This window comes from Ochotona curzoniae, unplaced genomic scaffold (assembly GCF_017591425.1).
Source record: "Ochotona curzoniae isolate NIBS_2020 unplaced genomic scaffold, NIBS_Ocur_1.0 scaffold_1852, whole genome shotgun sequence".
NCBI classification, from domain to species: Eukaryota; Metazoa; Chordata; class Mammalia; order Lagomorpha; family Ochotonidae; genus Ochotona; species Ochotona curzoniae.
Genome location: NW_024467087.1, coordinates 41,718,093 through 41,743,372, shown reverse-complemented (window position 1 = coordinate 41,743,372; position 25,280 = coordinate 41,718,093). Strand labels below are relative to the sequence as shown.

The 25,280-nt window shown below is 43.9% G+C and overlaps 1 protein-coding gene and 1 pseudogene across 1 annotated transcript; both read left to right on the top strand.

Annotated features, from left to right (window-relative positions):
* Nucleotides 1-293: 293 nt before the first annotated feature.
* On the top strand, nt 294-2,495 carry LOC121169187 (annotated as a pseudogene).
* Nucleotides 2,496-11,594: 9,099 nt separating this feature from the next.
* Nucleotides 11,595-12,887, top strand: LOC121169092 (DDB1- and CUL4-associated factor 12-like protein 2). Its single transcript, XM_040999555.1, has one exon. The coding sequence runs from the start codon at nt 11,595-11,597 to the stop codon at nt 12,885-12,887; it is 1,293 nt and encodes a 430-aa protein (XP_040855489.1).
* Nucleotides 12,888-25,280: the final 12,393 nt, after the last annotated feature.

Genomic DNA, 25,280 nt, shown 5'->3' with positions numbered 1-25,280 from the left:
CGTGCACCGTGCTGGAGCGGCCTGCGGGGCGGCCTTGCGGGCCCCGGGCACGCCGCGCTGAGGCGGCGGCGGCATGCCGGGCGGCCAGGACTAGCACGCCGAGTCCACGAGGCCCGGCGCGGAGGCGGGAGCGGGCGCTGAGAGGCGGGGCCCGCCGCAGGCCCGCCCGCCCGCCCGCCCGTCGGGGGAGCCCCCGGCAGTGGCCCGAGAGAAGCGCCCGCCCTGCGCCCCGTGGGGACCTAGCCGCGACCGCCCGGGCCGGCTCTGAGGAGCGCTAGGCGCCACCGCCCGCTGCGCTCCAAGGGAGGAAATGAATGTGATTTCTGATGCAACTGGATTGGAATAATTTTCATGATCTTTGTATATTTATATATATATATATATTAAAATTTTGCATTTGATTTAAAGTGCCATGAGAAAATTTGCATATTGCAAGGTGGTCTTGGCCACCTCCTTGGTTTGGGTATTCTTGGATATGTTCCTGCTGCTTTGCTTCAGTGAATGCAACAAATGTGATGAGAAAAAGGAGAGAGGACTTCCTGCTGGAGATGTTGTAGGGGCAGTCCAAAAGCCTCATGAAGGTCCTGGAGAAATGGGAAAGCCAGTCGTCATTCCTAAGGAAGACCAAGAGAAGATGAAAGAAATGTTTAAAATAAATCAGTTCAATTTAATGGCAAGTGAAATGATTGCACTCAACAGATCTCTACCAGATGTTAGACTAGAAGGATTTTTTGAAAAGACCCCTAGAGAGTTATGTGAAAAAATTAAAAAGTTCCAGTTCATGTAATTCGAATGGAACAGCATTCTGGACTGATAAGAGCTAGATTAAAAGGAGCTGCTGTGGGCCCGGTGCGGTGGCCTAGCAGCTAAAGTCCTCGCCTTGCACGCCCGGGATCCCATATGGGCGCCGGTTCTAGTCCCAGCAGCCCCGCTTCCCTTCCAGCTCCCTGCCCGTGGCCTGGGAAAGCAGTCGAGGACGGCCCAAAGCTTTGGGACCCTGCACCCGCATGGGAGACCCGGAAGAGGCTCCTGGCTTCGGATTGGCATAGCATCGGCCGTTGCACTCACTTGGGGAGTGAATCATCGGACGAAAGATCTTCCTCCCTATCTTTTCTCTCTGTATATCCGCCTTTCCAATAAAAAAATAATAAAAATAAATCTTTAAAAAAAAAAAAAAAGAAAAGAAAAGGAGCTGCTGTGTCGAAAGGCCAAGTGATCACCTTTTTGGATGCTCACTATGAGTGCACAGTGGGGTGGCCGGAGCCCCTCTTAGCCAGGATCAAACATGACAGGAGAACAGTGGTCTGGCCTATCATTGATCAGTGATACTTTCGAGTACATGGCAGGCTCTGATATGACCTATGGTGGGTTCAACTGGAAGCTCAATTTCCGCTGGTATCCTGTTCCCCAGAGAGAAATGGATAGAAGGAAAGGCGATCGAACATTTCCTGTCAGAACACCGACAATGGCAGGAGGCCTTTTTTCAATAGACAGAGATTGCTTCCAGGAAATTGGGACATATGATGCTGGAATGGATATTTGGGGAGGAGAAAACCTAGAAATTTCCTTTAGGATTTGGCAGTGCGGAGGAACTTTGGAAATTGTTACATGCTCACATGTTGGACATGTGTTTCGGAAAGCTACGCCTTACACATTTCCAGGAGGCACAGGGCAGATTATCAATAAAAATAACAGACGGCTTGCAGAAGTATGGATGGATGAATTCAAGAATTTTTTTTATATTATCTCTCCAGGTGTTACAAAGGTAGATTATGGACATATATCGTCAAGACTTGGTCTAAGACACAAGCTACAATGAAACCTTTCTCACGGTACCTAGAGAATATTTATCCTGATTCTCAGATTCCACGTCACTATTTCTCTTTGAGAAAGATTCGAAATGTGGAAACAAATCAGTGTCTTGATAACATGGCTAGAAAAGAAAATGAAAAAGTTGGAATTTTTCATTGTCACGGTATGGGCGGTAATCAGGTTTTCTCTTACACTGCCCACAAAGAAATTAGAACAGATGACCTTTGCTTGGATGTTTCCAAACTTAATGGCCCAGTCACAATGCTCAAATGCCCCCACCTAAAAGGCAACCAGCTCTGGGAATATGACCCAGTGAAATTAACCCTACAGCATGTGAACAGTAATCAGTAAACAAAGCCACGGAAGAGGATAGCCAGGTGCCCAGCATTAGAGACTGCAGTGGAAGCCGGTCCCAGCAGTGGCTTCTTCGAAACGTCACGTTTCCAGAAATATTCTGAGACCAAATTTACAATTAAAGAAAAAATGATTGACTGGGCTACCTCAGCATACATTTCTGCCACACTCTAAGTAGCAAAAAAGGAAAAGTGCTTTCCTCCTCAGCAGGATGTAAGGTTTATCAGCCGTTAAAACTCAGACTCTTCCAGCTTTTCACTAGCTGTGAACCAGCCTTCCTGCCCAAGGACGTGAGACTGTGCACACTGATGTTTACAAGATTGAACGTCTGGGCCCGGCGCGTGGCGCAAGTGGTTAAGGTCCTCGCCTTGCACGCCCAGGATCCCATATGGGCGCCGGTTCTAATCCTGGCAGCCCCGCTTCCCTTCCAGCTCCCTGCCTGTGGCCCGGGAAAGCAGTCAAGGACGGCCCAAAGCTTTGGGATTCTGCACCTGTGTGGGAGACCTGAAAGAGGCTCCTGGCTTCGGATGGGCATAGTATCGGCCCGTTGCGCTCACTTGGGGAGTGAATCATCGGACGGAAGATCTTCCTCTCTGTCTCTCCTCTCTGTATATCCGCCTTTCCAATTAAAAAAAAACAACAACAACAACAACAACAAAAAAAAAAGATTGAACGTCTTTTGGGCCCGGCGCGGGGCGCAAGAGGTTAAAGGTCCTCGCCTTGCATGCCCAGGATCCCATATGGGCACCAGTTCTATCCCGGCAGCCCTGCTTCCTTTCCAGCTCCCTGCCTGTGGCCTGGGAAAGCAGTCAAGGACGACCCAAAGCTTTGGGACCCTGCACCCGCGTGGGAGACCCGGAAGAGGCTCCTGGCTTTGGATGGGCGTAGTATTGGCCCGTTGCGCTCACTTGGGGAGTGAATCACCGGACGGAAGATCTTCCTCTCTGTCTCTCCTCTCTGTATATCCGCCTTTCCAATAAAAAAAAAAATAAATCTTTAAAAAAATTCATGGTAAATAATAGTGGAACAATCAACAAAATGTGCTTTCTAAAGAGCTACACCTTTTATGGTTTGTTTGCACATCAGCAGTTTCTACTGAACGCGCTGTCATAATGAAGAGATTTCCAAGATTTTTTTCCTGATTAGAACTGGTTGCCAATATATTAAACATTGATATAAAAATAAATGAAAAAGAGCTACAACCAGATTCAGAATCATGAAAACATTTTTACAATTAAAGAAAACTATATTAAACAGGGTTTAAAGGAAATTAAAACAGAGCTATGAGAAATACAATTTGTTATAGTATAGTATCAAATTTCTATTTAGATTTTATACCTCAGTGGGGAAAAAAATAACGATTCCAATGACATTCATTTTATTTTCATCTGTGATAGCCACAGATGCTTTTATTTTCCTTGGCGTGCTGAAAAAAAAAGCTCTTTGAACATAGTTTTCTTTCTACAGTGGTTTTTTTTTTTTTTTCCTTTTTGGTTTGTGGGATGTTGGAATTGTAATTTTAATTACCTTCTAAAATTGAGATTTAGCAGAATGTCTTATCTCAACAAGTTCGAAATCCCAGTTGCTGTTGTGTCAACTGGCTTATCCACACAGATTTCCTACCACATTTTCAAATTCTTGATTGAGCTGATTATGCTTAATACCCAAGATCCATACTACTGTACTTCAGATGCATTTTCACAGCAATAAATCTTCAGTTGTTTATGATTCCACTTAACAAAGGCCTACAGAAGCAAAATATTGTTTGGGTATTAGGAGATAATCTATTTGATGGGTTTTTTTGGAAAAACCTTTTCCACTCCATACCAGATGTATTTCATTCTAAAGTGCATATTTAGATTAAATTCTTGAATTGTAATGTTGATCTGCTTTTTAAATAAAATCTTCCTAAAAATGTTCAATTGGCATTTTCTTAATAAGTTAGCGAAAGAAGTGCAGCTGTTACTCCATATTACTTGTCCTGCATTTCTTCCCTAAATTCTACTTAGGTTTAATTGATTTTTCTGATTTTCAATACCACAAAATCACCAGAGTTAATTAAAGGCTAATTTTTTAATTTCAAAAACAAAAAAAATCACACAGAATCAATGATTCAGAGATTTGATTTTTTGAGAAAATAAACAGGATACCCTACTAGCCCAACTGATCTCCACTCTAAAGAGGATATAGCACAAATCAATGGAATCAAGTAAAGAAACAAACACAATAACGGATAGATCAGACATACACAAAATAATCAGGAACTACTGAAATCAATATGCCAAATATCTGAAGACCTTCAAGAAATGGATAGATTCTGGGACACATATCATTTACCAAAACTGAAACATGAGGTAATAGAAAATCAAATAAATAAATAAATAAATAGTAACATCAAGGCAGATACGGAGTCAGTAATTAAGTCTTACACCTCTGCCTCCAAAAAAAAAAAAAAAAAAAAAAAGCCCAGGAAAAGACAGCTTCACGGCTAACTTCTATAAATATTAAGAGAGCTGACCCCAATTATCTAAAACAAAATAAATGGATACAACCTTCCTAAACTCCTTCAATTAAGACAGAATCACTGTAATAACAAAACCAGGGGCCCGGTGTGCTAGCCTATTGGCAAAAGGCCTGACGTTGTTTGCATCTGAGTATCATATGGGTGCTAGTTCTTATCCTGGCTGCTGTACTTCCCATCCAGCTCCCTGTTTGTGACCTAAGAAAGCAGTCAAGGATGGCCCAAAGCCTGGGGACACTACACCCTTAGGGAGACCTGGAAGAAGCACCTGGCTCCTGGCCTCAGATCATCTCAGCTCCCACCACTGCGGTCACTTGGGGCATATACTAGCAGATGGAAGATCTGTGTCTCTCTCTGAAAATCTTCCTTTCCAACAACAATAAATAAATCCTAATAAATAAATAAATAAATAAATAAAAGATGTAGACAAAACCAAGGAAGAGCTTTACTGATACCCCTAACGAACAGACACAACATTCCTCAGCAAAACGCTAGCCAACAGAATCTAAAAATACATCAGACATAGTTAACTTGGATAACATGCGATTTATTCCATGTACGCAGGGATGGTCTAACATAGGTAAATTAATAAATATGGTCCACCACATAACAAGATGAAGAATAAAAACTATATAATTATGTCAAAAGATAAAGAGAAAGCATTTGATAAAATCCAACAACACTTAATATTTCCTTAAGATTTATTTTATTTTCATTACAAAGTGATATATACAGAGAGAAGAGACAGAGAGGAAGATCTTCCGTTCGATGACTCACTCCCCAAGTGACTGCAATGGCCGGTGCTATGCTGATTCAAAACAAGGAGCTAGGAACCTCCTCCAGGTATCCCACATAGGTGCAGGGTCCCAAAGCTCTGAGCCGTCCTGGACTGCTTTCACAGGCCACAAGCAGGGAGCTGGATGGGAAGCGGAGCTGCCGGGATTAGAACCAGCGCCCATATGAGTTAGATGGGTGCAGATAGAACATTATGACAGAAAAAAAAACCCCAGCAATTTATGAAAAACACAATAGTAGCATTTACAAAAAGCTTCACAAGTAGAGTGGTGGTAAAGTAACAATCCGCTTAAGAATTAGGTGAAGGAAATGAGTAGTCATTTATTCAAAAAACAAATGCAAGTGACTGGCATGAAAAACATGCTAAAGCTCTCTTGCTATAAGAGAAATACAAATAAAAATCACATGGAAGGGCCATAAAACTTGAGCAAGAGTATTCTAAATTCAAAAATTTACAAATAGGGCCCGGTGGGCCTGAGGTGGTGGCGCAAGTGGTTAAGGTCCTCACCTTGCACGCCCGGGATCCCATATGGGCGCCGGTTCTATCCCGGCAGCCCCGCTTCCCTTCCAGCTCCCTGCCTGTGGCCTGGGAAAGCAGTAGAAGACAGCCCAAGACTTCGGGACCCTGCACCCGCGTGGGAGACCCGGAAGAGGGTCCTGGATCGGCATAGCATCGGCCCGTTGCGCTCACTTGGGGAGTGAATCATCGGATGGAAGATCTTCCTCTCTGTCTCTCCTCTCTGTATATCCGCCTTTCCAATAATAAAAAATAATAATAATAATAAAAAAAGAGAATATCCATGAGGCTTACCTACTACATAAGAACATATCTGCTTTCCATAAAAAAAGAGAAAAAGTAAAATAAAGCATTTGCTTTATTTTTAATTGAAATGCAGACTTACAGGGAGAGAGAGTATGTCCAGCTAGAGTAAAGAAATAGAAATAGTTCCTTACTCAAAATTTTACTTATTTCAATTGAATTTACTCCTCTTCCTATTCAGTTATTCTTTTTTTTTAAAGATTTATTTTTTAATTTTTATTGGAAAGGCGGATATACAGAGAGGAGAGACAGAGAGTAAGATCTTCCATCCGATGATTCACTCCCCAAGTGAGCGCAACGGCCAATGCTATGCCGAGAGATCTTTCTTCCTCCTCCCGTATAGTTACCCTTCCCTGAGTGCGCTCATTTGCTGATCAACAGTTTCCAACACAGACACATTAGAAAATGCTGCAGACAGTGTAGAACAAAGAGAAAATGTGAAACTGAACTCAAACCTGTCTCAATGAGAGTAATTACTCTTTTGATATTATAATTTTCTTCCCTGTGTTGGTTGTGATAGTATCTGAATCATAAAACAAAAATATCAAACCCAATGCTAGTTACAAATAGCAAAGCAAAAAACCATGTAAAACAAAGTGCTAATAAATATTCACTTTTTGCCTTTTTTTAAAGAAGCTTTAGTTTTTTTTTTTTTAATTGGAAAATCAGTTACACAGAGAGGAAGATGTTCACTCTGTTGATTTTTTCCCACGTGGCTGCAACAGCTGGAGCTGTGCTGATCTGAAGCCAGGAGCCAGAAACCTCTTCTAGGTCTCCCACACGGGTGCAGGGTCCCAAGGCTTTGGGCCTTCCTTGACTGCTTTTCCAGGTCACAAACAGGGAGCTGGATGGGAGGTGGAACTGCCCAGATAAGAACTGACGCCCATATGGGATCCTGGCACATTCAAAGTGAGGACTTTAGCCTCTAGGCCATGCTGCCAGGGCCTACACTTTTTAAAAAAAGATTTCGTGTGTTTGTTTTTATTGCAAAGTCAGATATACAGAGAAGAGGAGAGACAGAGAGAAAGATCTTCCATCCCTGTGATTCACTCCCCAAATGACCACAACTACCTGAGCTGCGCTGATTCGAAGCCAGGAGTCAGGAGCCTCTTCCAGGCCTCCCAGGTTGGTACAGGGTAACAAGGCTTTGGGCTGTCCTTAACTGCTTTTCCAGGCCACAAGCAGGGAGCTGGTTGGGAAGTGCTGAACTGCCGAGATTACAACCAGCACCTACCTATAAGGGATCCCAGTGCGTTCAAGGCGAGCACTTTGGCTGTTAGGCCACCTTGCTGGGCCCAGAAAGTTAATCTTTTATTACTCTGTTCAGAACATTAGCTTTTTTTTCCCTCAGTATTGTCCTTTATTTAATGACATATTTCTCATTACATGAGAATGTATTTCTCATACGTTCTCATTTAATATATGCAAATACACTATCGCAGGTAAAATTATGTCAGTTTCAAGTGAAAAAAAAGTTTGATTATAAATTCATGTAAGCTATATGTAGTTTATGATTGAAGGAACTTATAATTTCAAACCATGGCAAATATGACTTTCTGAGTGTTTTTTTTTCTTACTTTATAATATTTCAGAGTGATTCCTGTCTGTAAAGCACTTCCTATTCTTTCCTTCTAAGAAGTAAAATTTAGAAACTACAATAACCCAATATTAAGCAATAAATCCTGTCAATCCATTTCCTCTTATATTATGTTTATACATTTCTAAGTCTGAAAATTACTGTTCAAAATCTTTCAGTCTCAACGACCTAAAAGTAACCAACCTGATCTCAGCCTTACATGTATGATCCTATATGTAGGTGGTGAATGTGAAATTTTGAGTGAAGATTTAGTATAGTACAAAAACAAAAGTGGATTACAGAATCAAAATGCACAATGGCTATTCTTTTACCAAATAATGACTGTCTTTCACAAAATGCCTAGGCATGATGTAAAACAAAAGCAAATGCAAAACAACCCAATATAAAATAAACATAATGCCTCTGGTTCCTATTAACAGTCCAGAAATAAAAATGAAGTCTTGGAATAGCAAAAAGAAAAAATATTTACATTCAGGCAACCAATCATTTTAAGTATCAAAAATCTAAACAGAAAATCTGGTCTTAGAACTGAAGCTAGTGTGAATAGAAAAACTAAAAGTAGAAATTACAACACTTCTGAAAAACTATACCAGACTGAAACTATGACAACCTAGTAGGTTTACAATTGTCTGTGAAGCCTCAAAAATGTCCTGAGCAATTTTAGGCATAGTTTAAGATGGGACCCTATCACTCCCTTTGTCTGTCTTTCTTTCTTTCTTTCTTTCTTCCTTTCTTTCTTTCTTTCTTTCTTTCTTTCTTTCTCTTGGGGAGTCAAAGTTACAGAAAGAGAGGGAGACACAGAGAGATCTTCCATTCACTATTTTCCTTAATAAGCAGCCACAACAATCAGGCTTGGGCCTGTCATAAGCTGGGAGCAAGGAGCTTCTTTTAGGTATCCCATGTGAGCGCAGTGGCCCAAGGCCTTGGGCTATCCCCCACTGCTTTCCCAAGCCATGAACAGGGAGCTGGATGACAAGTGGCGCTGTCTGGACATGAGCTGGCATCCATATAGCATGCTGGTGTTAAAAGGCCAAGGGTTAACTTATTATGCCACCACAATGCTCCACTTTCTGTTTTAATTATCACTGTTCACGTTGATCTATGCTGATACAGATTGACTAGAACATACTTTATGGCAAAATGTTTGTGTCTTATGGTAGAGAGATTCTTAACAGAACCTGCATAATGGCTCTATATCCCCCAGGAGAGTTCAAGTTTACTCATTGATTCCAATTTACAAAAGTGTATTGGCCAGACACTTTCCCCAGAATATTGACCTCTTTTTGTTTCACTGAGTAGCCAAGATTAGTAAATCCTTTATCGTTCAAAACATACAAGTCCATTATTTTATATAACACTTTTCACTCAGAAATACAGTTGAAGAAACATATGTGAAAAAGAGCCCGAATCCTCTGCCCATGAAAATAATAACTACCATAACCATTATGGAACTCAGTTCAGGGAATCATCATAAATCTAAAAATAATTCTACCATACAAACCATCTCTACAAAAACCAAAACAAAAGTGACTAATTCAGGATTTAATGTAGTAAAATCACTCTCCTATCCTCATTAACACAATAAGGAAACAAGTTTTGTATCAAACACCAAGTGAGTATGCATTAAGGAACGCTGGAATGCAGCTGACTGATTCAGGGGGTGGGAAGAAACCATGGTTTGTGCGTGGAAACTGTGCCTTGAGATGAAGCTGGCAAAACAAAAAGCTGCTTGGGAGTTTGTTGAGAGAGAATCAGCGTGAGTAAACGGGACCAGAAGAAGAGATGACCAACAGCAGCTGGTCTCAGAGTTGGGCTGGAGGCTCCATGTATCACTCTGTAACGAAATTCCTAGAGCTTGGCTGGGAAAACATCCCCAGTTCAGGCTGAAAACGGACGATGAACTTTCAACCACGCCAGAGTCTAAGCCCGTCTCTGAAACTCTACATTCTCACCACTGTGTTTATGTGCTTGTCTCCTTCTGAGAAGTCCCGTATGGCTTCTGTGAAAATATTTTCCATGGGTCGAGTTTCTGTCCCCATGCACACACACATCTGGGAATGAAAGTCTGCTACCCATGCCTTGGAGGGAGGTCCTCCCACCCTGGATTGCTCTACTCCACTTCCCCTAGGCTCTGGGAGCTAAGGACAGGCAGAGCAGTCAAGGAAACCCTGCTTTCTCTCCTCCCACCTCTGTCCATCTTTGTAGCCAAGAGGTTCTAAGTGCTGCGGCCAATGAAGGCATCCTGGACCCCACTGTAGGCAGGACTTGGGACCAGGCTTGCATGTGGAATGCAGCCTTCCGCGGGTTCTGGCACAGGAGCTCAGAGACCTCCATTATTGTTTGGAAGCTCCTTAAGATACAGAGAGAGGCAAAGCCAGGGTCCAGGCATTGTGGAACAGCACATTAAGACTCTGCTTTTAAGACTAGCAACATGGACTAGCAGCTAAAGTCCTCTCCTTGACCGTGCCCAGATCCCATATGGGCTCTGTTCTAATCCCGGCAGCTCCACTTCCCATCCAGCTCCCTGCTTCTGGCCTGGGAAAGCAGTTGAGAACGGCCTAGTGCTTTGGGATCCTGCACCCCTGTGGGAGACCTAGCAGAAGCTCCTGGCTCCTGGCTTCGGATCTGCACAGCACCAGCCGTTGTGCTCATTTGGGGAGAGAGGCATTCGACAGAAGATTTTCCTCTCTATCTCTCCTCACCTCGTATATCTGACTTTGTAATAAATATAAATATGTCTTAAAAAAAAAAAAAGACTCTGCTTGCAACACCAGAAAGCCCTGTAAGCAGTGCTCCTCTTTGTAGCTGTTCCAAAAGCTTCCAGAAAGGCAACAGAAGAATTCCGTTTCAGACCAAGCTGGTTTGCAGGATCCTGCTTCCCTAAGACCTCCCGCCATTTGAGCAGTGAACCTGCGCATCTGGCTCTGTGTCTTTCATTATCACACACATAATTACAGAAAGAAAAAGGTAGGATAAGAATGTCTGTGGCATTGAGGAAGAGGGCTGAGTGGGGAGGAGTCTCCCAAGCATGGCCAGACATACTCAGACCCCCTCAGCGTAAATGTATCATTCTAGGGCCCCTGGGCTCCTGTTGTCTGAAACCAACTCCTGAGGCCCCATTCCCCACCCTGCACTCCATGCCTGCTTGTGCTGCACTCCACCAAGAGGGAGCAGGCTCTGCCAGGCCCTCCCACTGGCCCCACCCCCGGCAGCAGGGCCCCCCTCACCTCACACGCTGTGGCGGCCTCGCTTCCCGCTCCCACAGCCAGCCTGCCATTGGCTGAGATTTCCGCCATTCTCAACTTGGGCCAAGTCACGCCTCTTCAGCCTTGCCGCCTCCAGCAGACGGCACTCCGACCTCCAGGGGAGCCCGAGGCGCAGGGCGGAGCAGCTTCTCAGGACGCCACCGCCATCTTAGAATCTCCACCAGCAGTCGCTAAAGGTCCTTCAGCTTCCACGCTCTGGAAAACCCGCACTCCAGGCTGAGGCAGAGCAGCCACACGGCCCAACGCTACCCCGGGCAGGCAGCGCAGCCATCTCCTTTGCCACACCACCCAGGCAACGCCAACGCTGACTCCCAGACCTACACTGCTCCTTATTCGCTGCTGACCAAGGTACTGTACCAAACAAGTAGCTGACCAGAAAGCTTCCAGCGCGAAACTGCTGCCACTGGCTCCTCTTTAAAGGATTTGGCCATGGAGACCAGAAAGGGAAAGCCAGCGACAGGGCGAGCTACACGTCGTTCCCTGGTGTACTACCTGCAGGACCGCCAGATGGGTGCACAGGGACGCAGGGCACAAGGGGGGTTTGAAAGCCAGCTGAGTAGCCTTGCAGCACGGAGCCTGCCCCACATGCTGAGGGAGCACCAACTGAACCTGGGCTCTCTGGACAAAGTGTTCGCCTCACAATGGCTGAATAGCAGGGAGGTTGTGTGTGGCACCAAGTGCAACAAGCTTTTCGTGCTGGACGTGTACTCGGGCCAGATCACACACTGCAACATGATGGTGGACAGACAGCCTACAGCAGCCGGGAACCTGCCTGGCTGTGGCATCCACACCATTGAGCTGAATCCCTCCAAGACACTTCTGGCCACAGGGGGCAAGAACCCCAATAGCCTGGCCGTGTACCAGCTGCCGACCATGGACCCTGTGTGCCTGGGTGACATCCAAGGCCACAAGGACTGGATCTTTGCCAGCGCCTGGGTGAGTGACACCGTGGTGGCGAGCGGCTCCCGTGATGGCACCCTGGCTTTATGGGAGCTGGACCGTGGACTTGTCCATTTTGGCAACGCTCAGCCCAGTAGCAGTGCTATCCCTATGTATGGCCACATCCGTCCAGCACATGTGGTAGATATCTCTACAGACAGCCCTCATCCCAGTCACCACCACGTGCGTGCCCTGGCCTTCAATAGCAGGAACCAGGAGCTGGGATCAGTTTCCCTGGACGGCTACTTCCACCTCTGGAAACCTCAGAGAAACCTGTCCAGATTGCTCTCCATCAGGATGCCCTACTTTGGAGGGAATGTGTGCATGACCTACTGCGATGAGTTCTCCCTGTATGCTGTGGGTTCCAGTACCTATGTCACTTTCCTGGATCCACGCCAGCCCCAGCAAAACATAAGGCCCCTGCACTGCAGGGAGTTTGGCACCAGTGTGTCCTCATTGAGCTACAACCAGGACATTATCACCTTGGGAACAGTGCATGGCTCCCTACTCTTCTATGACATCCGTGCCCAGAAGTTCCTAGAGGACAGCCGCGACTTCCGCCAGGACTCTACTCCAGGGTCTGGGAGGAGAATACTCAAGCTCACCTGTAGCAGGGGCTGGATCGACCAGAATACCATTTGGGAAGACCAGAATGTACGTTTGAACCAACTGCCAAGTTCCCTGTACACCCACTGCTACAACTGGCCAGATATGAAGCTCTTTGTGGCTGGGGGGCCTCTCTTTTCTGATCTCCGTGGAAACTATGCTGGCCTGTGGAGCTGAGGATGGCTGCTATTGCTCAAGGTACACATAGCCCTCTCTATTCTCTTGTATCTTCCATTGCTGTGTTGCGTTTATTGTTTTAATACCCTAAATTTTGCTTTTCAGGAGGAATTCGCCAAATGTTACCCTCCCTCCTCCGTGCAGAGAAATAGAAAGATACTCTCATCATTCAAAGTTTTGAACACTTTTCTTCCTCAACTTAAACTGACTTTTCAGATGTACAAATCCCCGAACTTGAGTATATTTCAGTGTTTATCTCGGTCATTGAATGATTCACATGTTCTGTTTCTTTAAGGGAATTCAGTCATGTTCTTAAAGTTGATGATATTTTCTTTTTGCTCTAACCTGGCATTTCATTATACCCTGTCAGTATTTTTCATTCCAGACATAGTGTATAATCAGGATATCTTCAATGTAAAAGGTTGGTGCCATTCTCTGGAGATCTTACTGTGATTTTATCACATCATGGTGTTTGCCAAATGCACTGGGCTTTCTGGATTGTTTTGTATTGAAGACATTTCATTTGAAATTTGTGAAGCTTAGGCTTGCTTTTTTAAAAAAAAAAATGGTTAGCTTAGAATCTTGCATCCACATCAATACTGCTGCTCATGAGAGCACTTCATACTTTCCCCGGGTGTAGTTACCTGAATGAACCTGAATTTCAGACTGAGCATAGTATTTAGTATCCGCAGCCTTATGTTAAGCTTCAGTCACTTGCTGTTCTAGATTTCTGCATACAGTTTAGTGTGTGTGTAAGAATCCTGCCCAGGACTGAGTGCCACCCCTCAAAGCAGCGTTCCTAAGTGTGAATGTGAAAGATGTGGTCAACTTTGGGAATGTGTGCAGGAAATTCATTCAGTGTATTTGATGTGACTGTTCCTTATTGGATGTTATATTAAGTCATGTTTTCAAAATCCTGTTCTACCTAAAATAAAGTTCAAAGAAGAAAATTGAGCTGTGCCTACTCATTTGCTTAGAAAAAAATAACAAACTTGCTATGTAAATCTCCAACTAGTAATATTTTCATTTCAGGAATTTCAGAAATTTTGCTATTTTAAAATAGCTGAGAGTAGTTTGAGGGAAAGTACTTTGGGACTCTGTTAGTTGCAAAATGTGAACCGATGTAGAGTGTGTCTGAGGGGCTGTATGCTGGATGACTGAAAGAAAGAAGAGAAATTGGCTCTGCATTGAAGCTGGCATGACTGTTCTTGGAAGTGGTATTGTATCATGTCTGTTTTTCGTTAATGTTTGTAAAGAGTTTTTTCATTTACTGGAAAGAAAGTGTTGTTGGTGGGAAGAAGCTTGAGAAATCTGACATTCACTGGTTTGACTCTCTAAATGAGCACAACAGGCAGGTGAAGACAGGGTCTGGGTCTTCAACTCCTGTGTGGGGTAACCAGGGACGCACAAAGTTGGACCATGTTCTTTTCCTTCCCAGGGCACGGGCAGGGAGCTGGGTGGGAAGTGGAGCAGCTCAGAAGTGATTCAGCCCCCTCTGGGATGCCTGTATTCTAGGCAACCCCTTAACATGCTGAGCCACCAAACCTTCCCCCGTTGGCCCCAAGCCCATTTTCCCTTAATGCTTTGGCACTGAAATGGTGCTTTGGTGTGGCATATCAGAATCAGGAGATGAATCAATGTTTTCTGTGGGTTCAGAAATTTAGGTACAAATAAGGACTTTAGGAGGCACACACTGTATGTGCAGTTTTATCAGTGAAGCACATTGTGTGCATGGAAGCTTTACAGATTCTGCTGTTAACGTCTTGAGAACAGAAACTGTGACTCTCATGTCTGTACTCTCATACTTCCATCAAGTTCTAGTAACTGAAAGGCAGCCAGTGAGTATGCACTGAATGGAAGTACTTGACTCTGGAGACTTAAGGTTCAAGGTTTCCCACAAGTAAATACATACATTTCAGATTGAATCTGGTTTTGTCTCAATTCCCCTTCAAATAGCCAGTTTGATTTTTTTTCCTTGTTGTTTGTTTGACCAACATGAAGGGAAAGATCTTTCTACCACGGGTTTCCTCCCCAAATCCCTAGAGTGTCCAGGCAGGACGTGACGAGGCTGAAAAGGGAAGGAAACATAATGCAGGTATCTCAAATAGGTGCCAGGCACTCAACTCCATTAGCCATGAAAACATTGAATATAGTTATTTGAATGTGTTCATTAAATCTCCTCAAGTTCACTCATTACAGTTCATGGAAATTTTTATTGCAATTATTCCAACTGACCTCTTTTCAGCAAACTCCTTCACATCTTCTCACCACGTTATTCCTGCATTTCCCTACTATTCTATCACTAATCCTGACAACTTTACTCCCACAACATGATCATCCCCTTTGTTGTTGAATATACTGTTTTGCTGTGTGTGTTTCCTTCATATCCCAGTGCACGCAAATCCTTGGGTGCTAGCCTATGATCATGATGCTTTGCTTTTCACTGTGGATCATGTTCTGCAAAATTCTTTACATTCATGGACAGCAGGTACATGTTTTCTGAGATCCACCTTAAGATAATTTAATCTTATTTATCCTTTAAAGCTTATAATATGAGCTGATTTGTTCTTTTATCAGTTTTAGAGTGTGCCTCTTTTGATTATGCGTCATTGCCTTTTAAAATCTCTGCAGAGTTATAGAAGGACTTTTCCCCATTTTTGGCTATGGACATTCAATTTCATTAACTTGTAAGTTTTGGACACAGATGTTTTCCCCCCAGCTACAGGTTCACCATATCCAAGAGGCAGGACCTCAGCCTCCGTCTCCTTTATGAGTGGCAGAATCTGATATACTTCAAGTGTTTGTTTTCTCTCACAAATTATAGTCAGGAGCCAGAGCTGAGATTCAAACGCAGAAACTTAGAACGGGATTGGGAAGTGAGGATCAGAGGAGGTGAGTGGCAGGTCTAATTTTCTTTTTCATTTATTTAATTTTGTTTTATGACACAGTTTCATAGGCTCTGGGATTCCCCCAACCCTCCCCCAGCCCCCTCCCCCAAACCCCAGTCCCCATGATGGATTCCTCTTCATTTTTGCAGTATTACAGTTCAAATTGATTCATGGTTCCTTCATTGCAAGCATGTACCATGCATAGAGTCAAGCATATTATTGTCTAGATAAATTCAGCACTTTCTTGGGGACACCATCTCTGGTCTGAAAGTAGAACTGACAGGATATCATCCCCTCTAATGAAAAGCCACAACATAGCATCAGCCACAGTTTACAACATTATCAAGTTACTTAACATGGTATTGAGTGGCCAGTATGTTAGAACATGCAAGTTCTTAACCACATCCTGTGACTATTTCATTGGCATTTCAATTTTAGTTTATACACAAACTCTTGCTATACACCTTAAAATGGTTATAGGGTACTATTCAGCTGTCTCGTGTCTATTTTCATTTTTATATTTAGCACTTTATTGTATAGTAGCATAATTTTTACTGAACTTGGCAGATTTTACGATAGTCCAACTCGCCTTATAACTTTAACTAGGCATATGTTAATGATTGAGGTACAAAACAGTTTTAGGAGGGGTATGCAGAGAAATCTTCAATACCTCAGTGAGAGGTAACTAATCTTTGTGTCCGACCTAGTAAGATATATGTGAGTCCAAGACCGTTTCCTATCTGGTTCTAAGCTTTTCTTATTGGCTCAGTCTATCTAATCTAATTTTAATTTTTTATTTCAGCGGGGGGCACCAAAGCAATCCTGATGGTCATTGCAAGAAAGGGTGAGGATCCATAGTTGGAACTAAGGAAGGAACAGAGAAAGCTCCCCTCCCGAGTCCAGAAGGAGGTTTACTATTCTTCTGTTCCTGAGGACTGCTCAGGGCTCATGGCTATTGTTCTGATGACATTAGATCCTGTGAGGATGGATCTGTGCATCTTCCATTCCGTATGGGAGATCTGAAATGGAGTGGATGACCTCAGAGTTCTTAGCCTACGAGGGCAGTACAATTCCCTGTGATCTCCTTAGCAGTTGGGATGTAGTCCTTTGTGCTATACTGATAGTCCTAGGTGAGGATCTCGGAGTCTCCATAGTTGGGATCAAGCCTCCTCCTGTCTTCCTGCTCCACTCTAGGGTCCTCCTCTGCCAGTTCTGTGCATATGACCTCCTGTTAAGAGGTTGTCAGGATCACTCTTGATTCCCCTTATATGTATTTCTAGTTTTGCTAATGTCTAATGGTGATTCGAATTTGTTGTGTATAATTTCCGTGTTATATTCTTGATAGAATTTGGAGGTCAAATTAAGGCCAAATATTGTCTGAATCACTTGGTAAACTAATTACCCTTATATTTTTTTGAAATGAAGATCCATAGTTTTCATTTGATTTCGGATTGATTTCAAATTTTCCAAACTATAAATGAAAACCTGAAACAGTTCCTTTGGGACCATTATTATAAGCAAAATTGCCTTTTTAGCCTTAATATCCAGCTAATTTTCTGTATCCCTTTAAAATGTGATTTTAGAACTTTCTGAAAATTCCTCCAAAATTGTTTGTGACTGTATTCCTGATCATGACATGTTTTTCTGGTCAAAATCATAACCTCTGTTATAGTGCATGCTGGGATTTCTGCTGAATATTTTTGTTGTTGTTTGCTTTTCTGTTGATTATGGTCACCTCAGTTTAGCAGCAATAATCTATTTGTACACAAAACTCATATGTCATAGTATATGTCATAGTAATTTTAATTTATTTTTCTAAAATGAAGTAAACGATTTTTCTTGAATTCTTTTTTTTAATTTTTTTTAAAGATTTATTTTTATTATTTTTTTATTGGAAAGGCGGATATACAGAGAGGAGAGACAGAGAGGAAGATCTCCCGTCCGATGATTCACTCCCCAAGTGAGCGCAACGGCCGATGCTATGTCGATCCAAAGCCAGGAGCCTCTTCCGGGTCTCCCACGCGGGTGCAGGTTCCCAAAGCATTGGGCTGTCCTCGACTGCTTTCCCAGGCCACAGGCAGGGAGCTGGAAGGGAAGCGGGGCTGCCGGGATAGAACCAGCGCCCATATGGGATCGAGGGCGTGCAAGGCGAGGACCTTTAACCACTTGCGCCACCACACTGGGCCCTTCTTGAATTCTTAAAATGAGCCAAGCAGTTCCTATCGCAATAGCCTAGTTGTTCCTCACCTTGCAGACTTTCCATCTGGGTGCTGGTTCAAGTTCCAGTTAGTTGCTCCACTTCCCATCCAGCTCCCTGTTTGTGGCCTGGGAATGCAGTAGAGCCCAAAGCACAAAGCCTTGGGATGTTGCACCTGCGTGGGAAACCCAGAAGCAATTCTAGGAACCTGGCTTTGGATCGGCTCAACTCTGGCCCTGTGGCCACTTAGGGAATGAACCAGAAGGTGGGCAATTTTTCTCTTTGGCTCTCCTAACTTTAGATCTGCCTATCCAATAAAAATATAATAAAACTTAACAGAAATACCAAGCAACTTCAATGTTCAGAAACTTCTCAAAATTGTGTTTTTCCATGCTAATTTTATTGGTTTTTTTTTCCAATAGTATCATTGTGTAAGCCATTTTTTTTGTTGTTATTATTTTTTTATTGGAAAGGCGGATATACAGAGAGGAGAGACAGAGAGGAAGATCTTCTGTCCGATGATTCACTCCCCAAGTGAGTGCAACGGCCGATACTATGCCGATCCGAAGCCAGGAGCCTCTTCAGGGTCTCCCACACAGGTGCAGGGTCCCAAAGCTTTGGGCCGTCCTCGACTGCCTTCCCGGGCCACAGGCAGGGAGCTGGATGGGAAGTGGGGCTGCTGGGATAGAACCAGCACCCATATGGGATCCCGGGCGTGCAAGGAGAGGACCTTAACCACTTGCGCCCCGCGCCAGGCCCAGTGTAAGCCATTTTTTGACCTGCATGGTCACCTTGCTTCTCCCTTTTCCTTTTCATCAGAGGTCATCAAAATTTTTAAAATCCTACAAATCACTCCACCCAAATCTCAGGTCTATATTTTTTCCCTTTTAATAAGATTTATTTATTTTTATTGAAACGGCAAATTACAGAGAGAAGGAGATACAGAAAGAGCTTCCATCCCCTGGTTTACTCCCCAAGTGGCCACAGCAGCCAAAGCTGAGCTGATCAAGAGCCTAGAGCCTCTTCTGGGTCTCCCTTGCAGGTGCAGGTTCCCAAGGTTTTGGGAAATCCTCTCCTGCCTTCCCAGGCCACTGGCAGGTTGCTGGATGGGAAGTGGGTCCTCTATAGCATCCAAGGGGAGGATTTAGCCACTGAGCTATCATGCTTGTCCACAAGCTAAGGTAGATATTTTCTAGCAGTGGTTGAAATGATAGCATTGTGGTTTCCTCAAAGTCAAATGGAATTTTAACAATTCCCAAATTTTCATGGGACTCTAAATTCATAATTCCCATAGCAGGGGCTATAATAAACTGAGACAGTTGATGCTACTCACAAAATCTCTGTTTAGGTCCCTCCAATTTTACATGATTTTAAAAGCTTTGAATGTTGGAATAGTTTTCTTTTTTAAAATTAATTAATTTTTTATTATATTTTTAACAATCTACTTAGTTAATTGGGCTAAACAGGTTCAAGGGCTATAGGAAAGTGAGTAAGAGTATTATTTTCATGTTGTTTCCTTCATGTTTAAAGGGTGGTATTAAGGAAGAAACCCCACCCAATTTCCCACCCTCCCTAGGTCCCGCATGTAGGGCATGCTCTAGGTTCTTGCTGAAGTGGTTTTGATAGTTCACCAGTTATGAATCGCTGCCAATCTTGCCACTCCAAGCACTATGAGGTCTTTGAAGAATCCACTGATTGTCATAGCCCATCATAGAGTCTCCGTTTGCCCCGTGTTTCGCTGCCAACATATAGCTGAGATGGTTGATTGACCTGTTCTGTCTTCTCTCTTTTCTTGTTTAGGGTTCTGAGTCCAGCATTTCTATTGGGGAAATCTCCAAATACTTTGAGGTGTTCTCAGACCAGATTCTTGTATGTATTAGCAGGTACAGGGCCCAGCTCAGTCCATTGCCCTGATTAGCTGGTGGTTGCGAATGCTGGGTTGATTCTGTTTTCACTCCCAACTTCCACTGGAACCAATGGGTGTTGTAGTCCAGCCTTGTGCTGCCCACCACATTCTCAGCCCTCACATAAACAAGTGGGAGCTGCAGCCTAGTTGGAGCGACCCACAATAATCCCCACCAGGCCCGCCCCCTACCCTGGTTTGCCAGTATGTGTAGCAGTAGTCCAGTCTGTCCCATACCCCATTCCAGCCCCTGTCCTGGTTTTCATGCCCTCCCGTAGAAGTGGTAACCCAAGAGGGAGGAGCCCACTATTTCCCTCCCAGGCCTCTCCCACTCCCACATTATGCACTCTCCAGGTAGTTTTGTGGTTTGACTTGACAGACCTAGTTCCCAGTGCTGACAGCTGATGCTGTGGCTAAGACCAAACAACCCCTCATCCACTCTAATTTTGTTTGCGCCAGTAGGAATAATCAGCCCAGCCTGGCTTTTCCCTAATCTAGTCCACATGAGGCATACAGGTGTTGTAGCCCTGCTTGGTCTGGTCTGCCCCCATCCCAGCTCATGATCTCCAGTGGGAGTAGCTGTCCAGCAAAGGAACCACCCCTTATTCCCCTGCTGGCTCCAGCCCCTCCCTTCATGGTTCTCTTGTGTGCTGGTTGGGTGCTGAGGTCACTTCTATCACAGGCAACCTTACCTTGGCATTCTGTATTGTTCATTAGTTTTTGTTGCAACCGAACCCAGCTCGACCCACACTGTTCTGGTGCCTGGATTTGCCAGTGGATGATGTGAACAGATTCAGCCTGGTCTTCCCAAATCCATGCCAGATGTTTCCCCATAGGTAACTTTCCATGGCCTCTTCTGGGCTGTTTCCTATCAGATTTCTTGTGCTTACCTGCCGGGTCTGTGTCCTGCCACAGGATTTGCCCAGGCTCCTCTATCAGAACCTCTCCCAATGCCAGATTTTGTGCATACCAGGGGGTCCATGAGCCAGCCCTACTCAGTTCACCTCCTGTCTTAGCAGGAACAGTGGCTTTTCCTGACTGGCCGTCAACCCAATCCAGTTCTTGCTGTTGGATGTTTCAGCCCAGCCATGGCTCGTCCATACCCACGTATGGCTTACACATGGCTCAGTAGGGATTGAGACCTAGCCTAGTCTATCCCACATCTACCCTGGTCCTCTAGGACACCAGAGGTTGTTGGAGTCTGGCCCAGCTCAGTGAATCCAATCCCAGTCCACATTTGTGCCAAGGGAGACTACAACTGTTTCCCTTTCAGAATGCAGCCCCCATTCCAGCTCATGTGCCCCTTGGTGGGAATCTCAACCCAGCTAGAGTGTTCCCTTAGCCCCCCAACCGGGCCTGTTCCCAGCCATAGATCATGTGCTTGCCGGTGCTTGTCCTGACTCAGCTTGGCTCAGCCCCTCACCTGTCCCGACCTCTGCCTTAGACACTGTGGCTTATTGTTCCTGGCTCATGCAGACCAGTAGGTACAAGAGCCTAGCTCGGCATGACCTGTGCTCCCTCCTGGTCTCTAGTTTCACTTGTGGGCTAAGGTTTGCTCAGTCCTACCTGGTCCACCCTGCTCCATTACCAGTTGACACATTAGCCAGCTGTTGGAGCTACTTTGCCCAGCTTGTCCGACCCTCAGGTCTGGACCACATGTTCACCAGCGGGAGCTATGATTTGCCAAGGGAGTTTCCCAAGTTCATCCACTTAATCCATTTGCAGACCCAGTTCTCATACATGCCTTTGGGTTTATGCTAGGTTCTGGTGAAATCTGGCCTTCCACTTGTCCTTGTATGAGCTGGTGAATGTTGCAGCCGAGCCCACCCCACATCCTATTCAGGATGCACATTTGGGTGCTGCTGCCCTGACCAGTCCAGACTGTTGGGGGTTCCTTTACCTGTGATTGATGGCAGGCTCTTTGGTCACACGTAGCTTAATCCATCACCACCCTATCTCTTGAGCTAACCAGTGGGGCTAGAATTTCCACAGGGTTTGGCCCACACATCCCTCACAGAATCTACCCCCGGTTATGGTTCTCGAGTGCTAGTAAATGTAATGACCCTGCTTAATGTGACCCTTCTCCTGATCCATCATCATGTGAGGTAACAGGATATGATTCTGAAGGACAAGCCCTGAGCCATGGTTTTTGCATGGACTGGTGTTTGGTGGTCAGCATTGCTCAGTGATTATAGGTTTTTCAAAGGAAGAGTTACTGTCATTGGGGATCTTTATGATTGCTTCACTTCCTAGAAGCACAGTGGGTTCAATCTGGATCTACCTAAGCAGCCAAAGAACTAAAACCCTAGAGCTCCCCGGCCAGGCGGCACCAAATGGCGCCTAGAGCCTGGCACCAAATGGCACACTGAGACCCACCAGCAGCCGGGAGGCCCAAGATCGCGCCCCTCCCCAATCCCATTCACCGCCCAATGACCTGCCCAGTCACGGAGCCCTCCATCCTAAGTGTACTCACCAGGAAGAGAGCAGCCCTGGTGCCCAGGCAGGCCCAGGGACAGCTCATCACGTGCATATGGTGGCTGTTGTCTGGGATCCAGGCATGAGACGCCCCGTCCTGAGACCCACCAGCAGCCAGGAGGCTGCTGGAAGTTTAATCTCCCAGGCCCAAGGTCGCACCCCTCCCCAATCCCATTCACCGTCCAGTGAGGGCGATGGGTGGGTCCCGGACCTGCCTAGTCACAGAGACCTCTCCCCTCGGTGTACTCACCCTGAACGGAGCAGCCCCTGGAGCCCAGGCAGGCCCTGGGACAGCTCACCATATGCACATGGTGGCTGTCAACTGGGATCGAGGCATGAGACACCCCATCCTGAGAAACCTGCAATAGTTTTCAAAAATAATTATACACAAATTTTTACTATGTTTATGATCATCATAAATGCAGTTCAAAAATGCCTACCCATGAAGGGGGTTATTTGTCAGTATATCCATTTGTAAATAAAACAAATTCCTGAAATACAGTTGTTAATATGATCACAATGTATTTTTATTTTAACACACTGTGTAAGAGGATCTAAATCCAGAATTAAAATGATTACAATGGTATAATAAGAGTAATTTAAATCACAAATCAATATAACGCCTGCAACCTTTAATTGCTTAAATCTGTATCTATATGGATGATGAAGTTCTTCATAGAATTACATTGTAGTTTGTTGCATAGCATACTTTATATTTAGTATAATTGACATTTTATGATGGTATTATCATTTTAGTTTTAGAGTTAAGCTATTTGTGGTTCAGTGGTAGCTGTAATACAAGGACTACAAGGCTGGCATCTGGTATCAGAGCACTGGGTTGAGTCCAGCCGGCTCCACTTCTGATGTGCCCATGAAGGCAACAGAAGATTTGTTAAGTGTCTGTGCCACTGCTCATGTGGTGAGAGACCCTGATGGCATTCAGTGCTCCTGGCTTCAAGCTGGACCAGATCTGACAGTGTGGGACATATTAGGAATAAACCAGCAGATGGAAAACTTTCTCTCTGCATTTCCTTTTGTATTTCTCTTTTCTATCTTTGAAAGCACATAAATACATCTTTAAAAATAAGATGTGATATTTTTCATAATTTCCAAAGACAATTTATGGAAATATTCTATAGATATACATTCATGCTGGGTTTTTTTTTTCCCCTGTAACCATTACTATTAATATCACCAAAAGCGGGAATCAGGTCAATGATCCTAAAGTAGGGAAAGAAGGCATATTGTAGAATGCCTGCAGAATGGGTTCTATTATGATTTGAATAAAATAATCCAGACACAATATATCCCTGAGAACCATATGATTTCCATTCAGCTGAATTTAATCAGCATAATTGTGGTTTTATGCACCAGTTTCATGAACAACAATTAGTGGCATAGACTTAGCAAAATATTGTGGGTGCACGCATGGCTCTCCTAGCTTCAGAGAAGAAAAAGCATTTAGTTATGGAACAACATAAAATTGATTTCTTATATACGTATGTTTTAAAATTTTATGTGCATTTAAATTTTCTGTTATGCTTTACAGAAGTTGTAAAACTAACTCCTTACATTACACGAGATTCATTATAATTTATTTTTAGAAACTGTGGTTTCAGACCCCTTTCGTTTGCCATCACGGTTGTTTTCTTAAAATTAAATGTGCATAATTAAAATGGGGCATTATGTGGGTTCTATGATGGGTTTTCCTTTGGAAGGCTACTTTATCATATAGATTTTGGCTCAAAGCAGGTAACTATGCTAGTGGAAGAGTTACTTCAAAGTCAGATGTGCAAAACATGGGGAAGCTATTAATACCAGAAGAACATAGCTTACATCTCATTTTTATTAATTCTTCAATGACCTGGTTGAGAAAGATAAGGAATGTGCCATAGAATTCTGTCTTGCTGTAATCCAAAATCTTGTCACATATAAGAAATTATACTTACAGAGTATAGAAAATAGTGTTAAGATCATGACAATTTATTATAAACAGTTTTATTTATATAACCATTTGAAATACATTCAAATTTTATGATGTTCTCTGCTACACATCTGTGAGTTATGAGTTATAATTATGCAATAATTTCTTCCAATTTTTAATGTCCTTGCTTTGATGCTTGCCTCAGGCCTCTGCAGTTTTAGAGAAAAACATTTTGTCATTTCATTGAAAATTGCTTTCTCTTTTATTTATTGATTTACATGCTGGGAAGAAATTCAATATATTTCATTTTTATCATTTTTAAAGGCATAACGATACTTGCCACCCTATCATCCATCTATTTGTTCCTTTCTTTTTTTTTTTTTTTTAAGATTTATTTTTATTATTTTTTCATTGGAAAGGCGGATATACAGAGAGGAGAGACAGAGAGGAAGATCTTCCATCCGATGATTCACTCCCCAAGTGAGCGCAACGGGCCGATACTATGCCAATCCGAAGCCAGGAGCCTCTTCCGGGTCTCCCACGCGGGTGCAGGGTCCCAAAGCTTTGGGCCGTCCTCGACTGCTCTCCCGGGCCACAGGCAGGGAGCTGGAAGGGAAGCGGGGCTGCTGGGATTAGAACCGGCGCCCATATGGGATCCCGGGCGTGCAAGGCGAGGACCTTTAACCACTTGCGCCACCGCGCCGGGCCCTATTTGTTCCTTTCTTATGTTCTGAAGTATTCAGTTTTCAGTTGCATTTTTTGGTTTTCCCCTCTTTTATTTAGGATAACTAAAATTTGTATCAGCCTATTTGTAGGCTAAGACACACGACAGTAAGGCAAGCAGAAAATAAATAAATGTAAGCTTTCATTTTATATGTTTCACAGGAAATATAATTTAAGAAATACTGTCCAGTGAAACAAATCAAGATACAAAATGCAGTGTAAATTCAACATGGTTTTTCTATTAAAGTGTGTAAATATATAAAATATATGTATATATATCCTT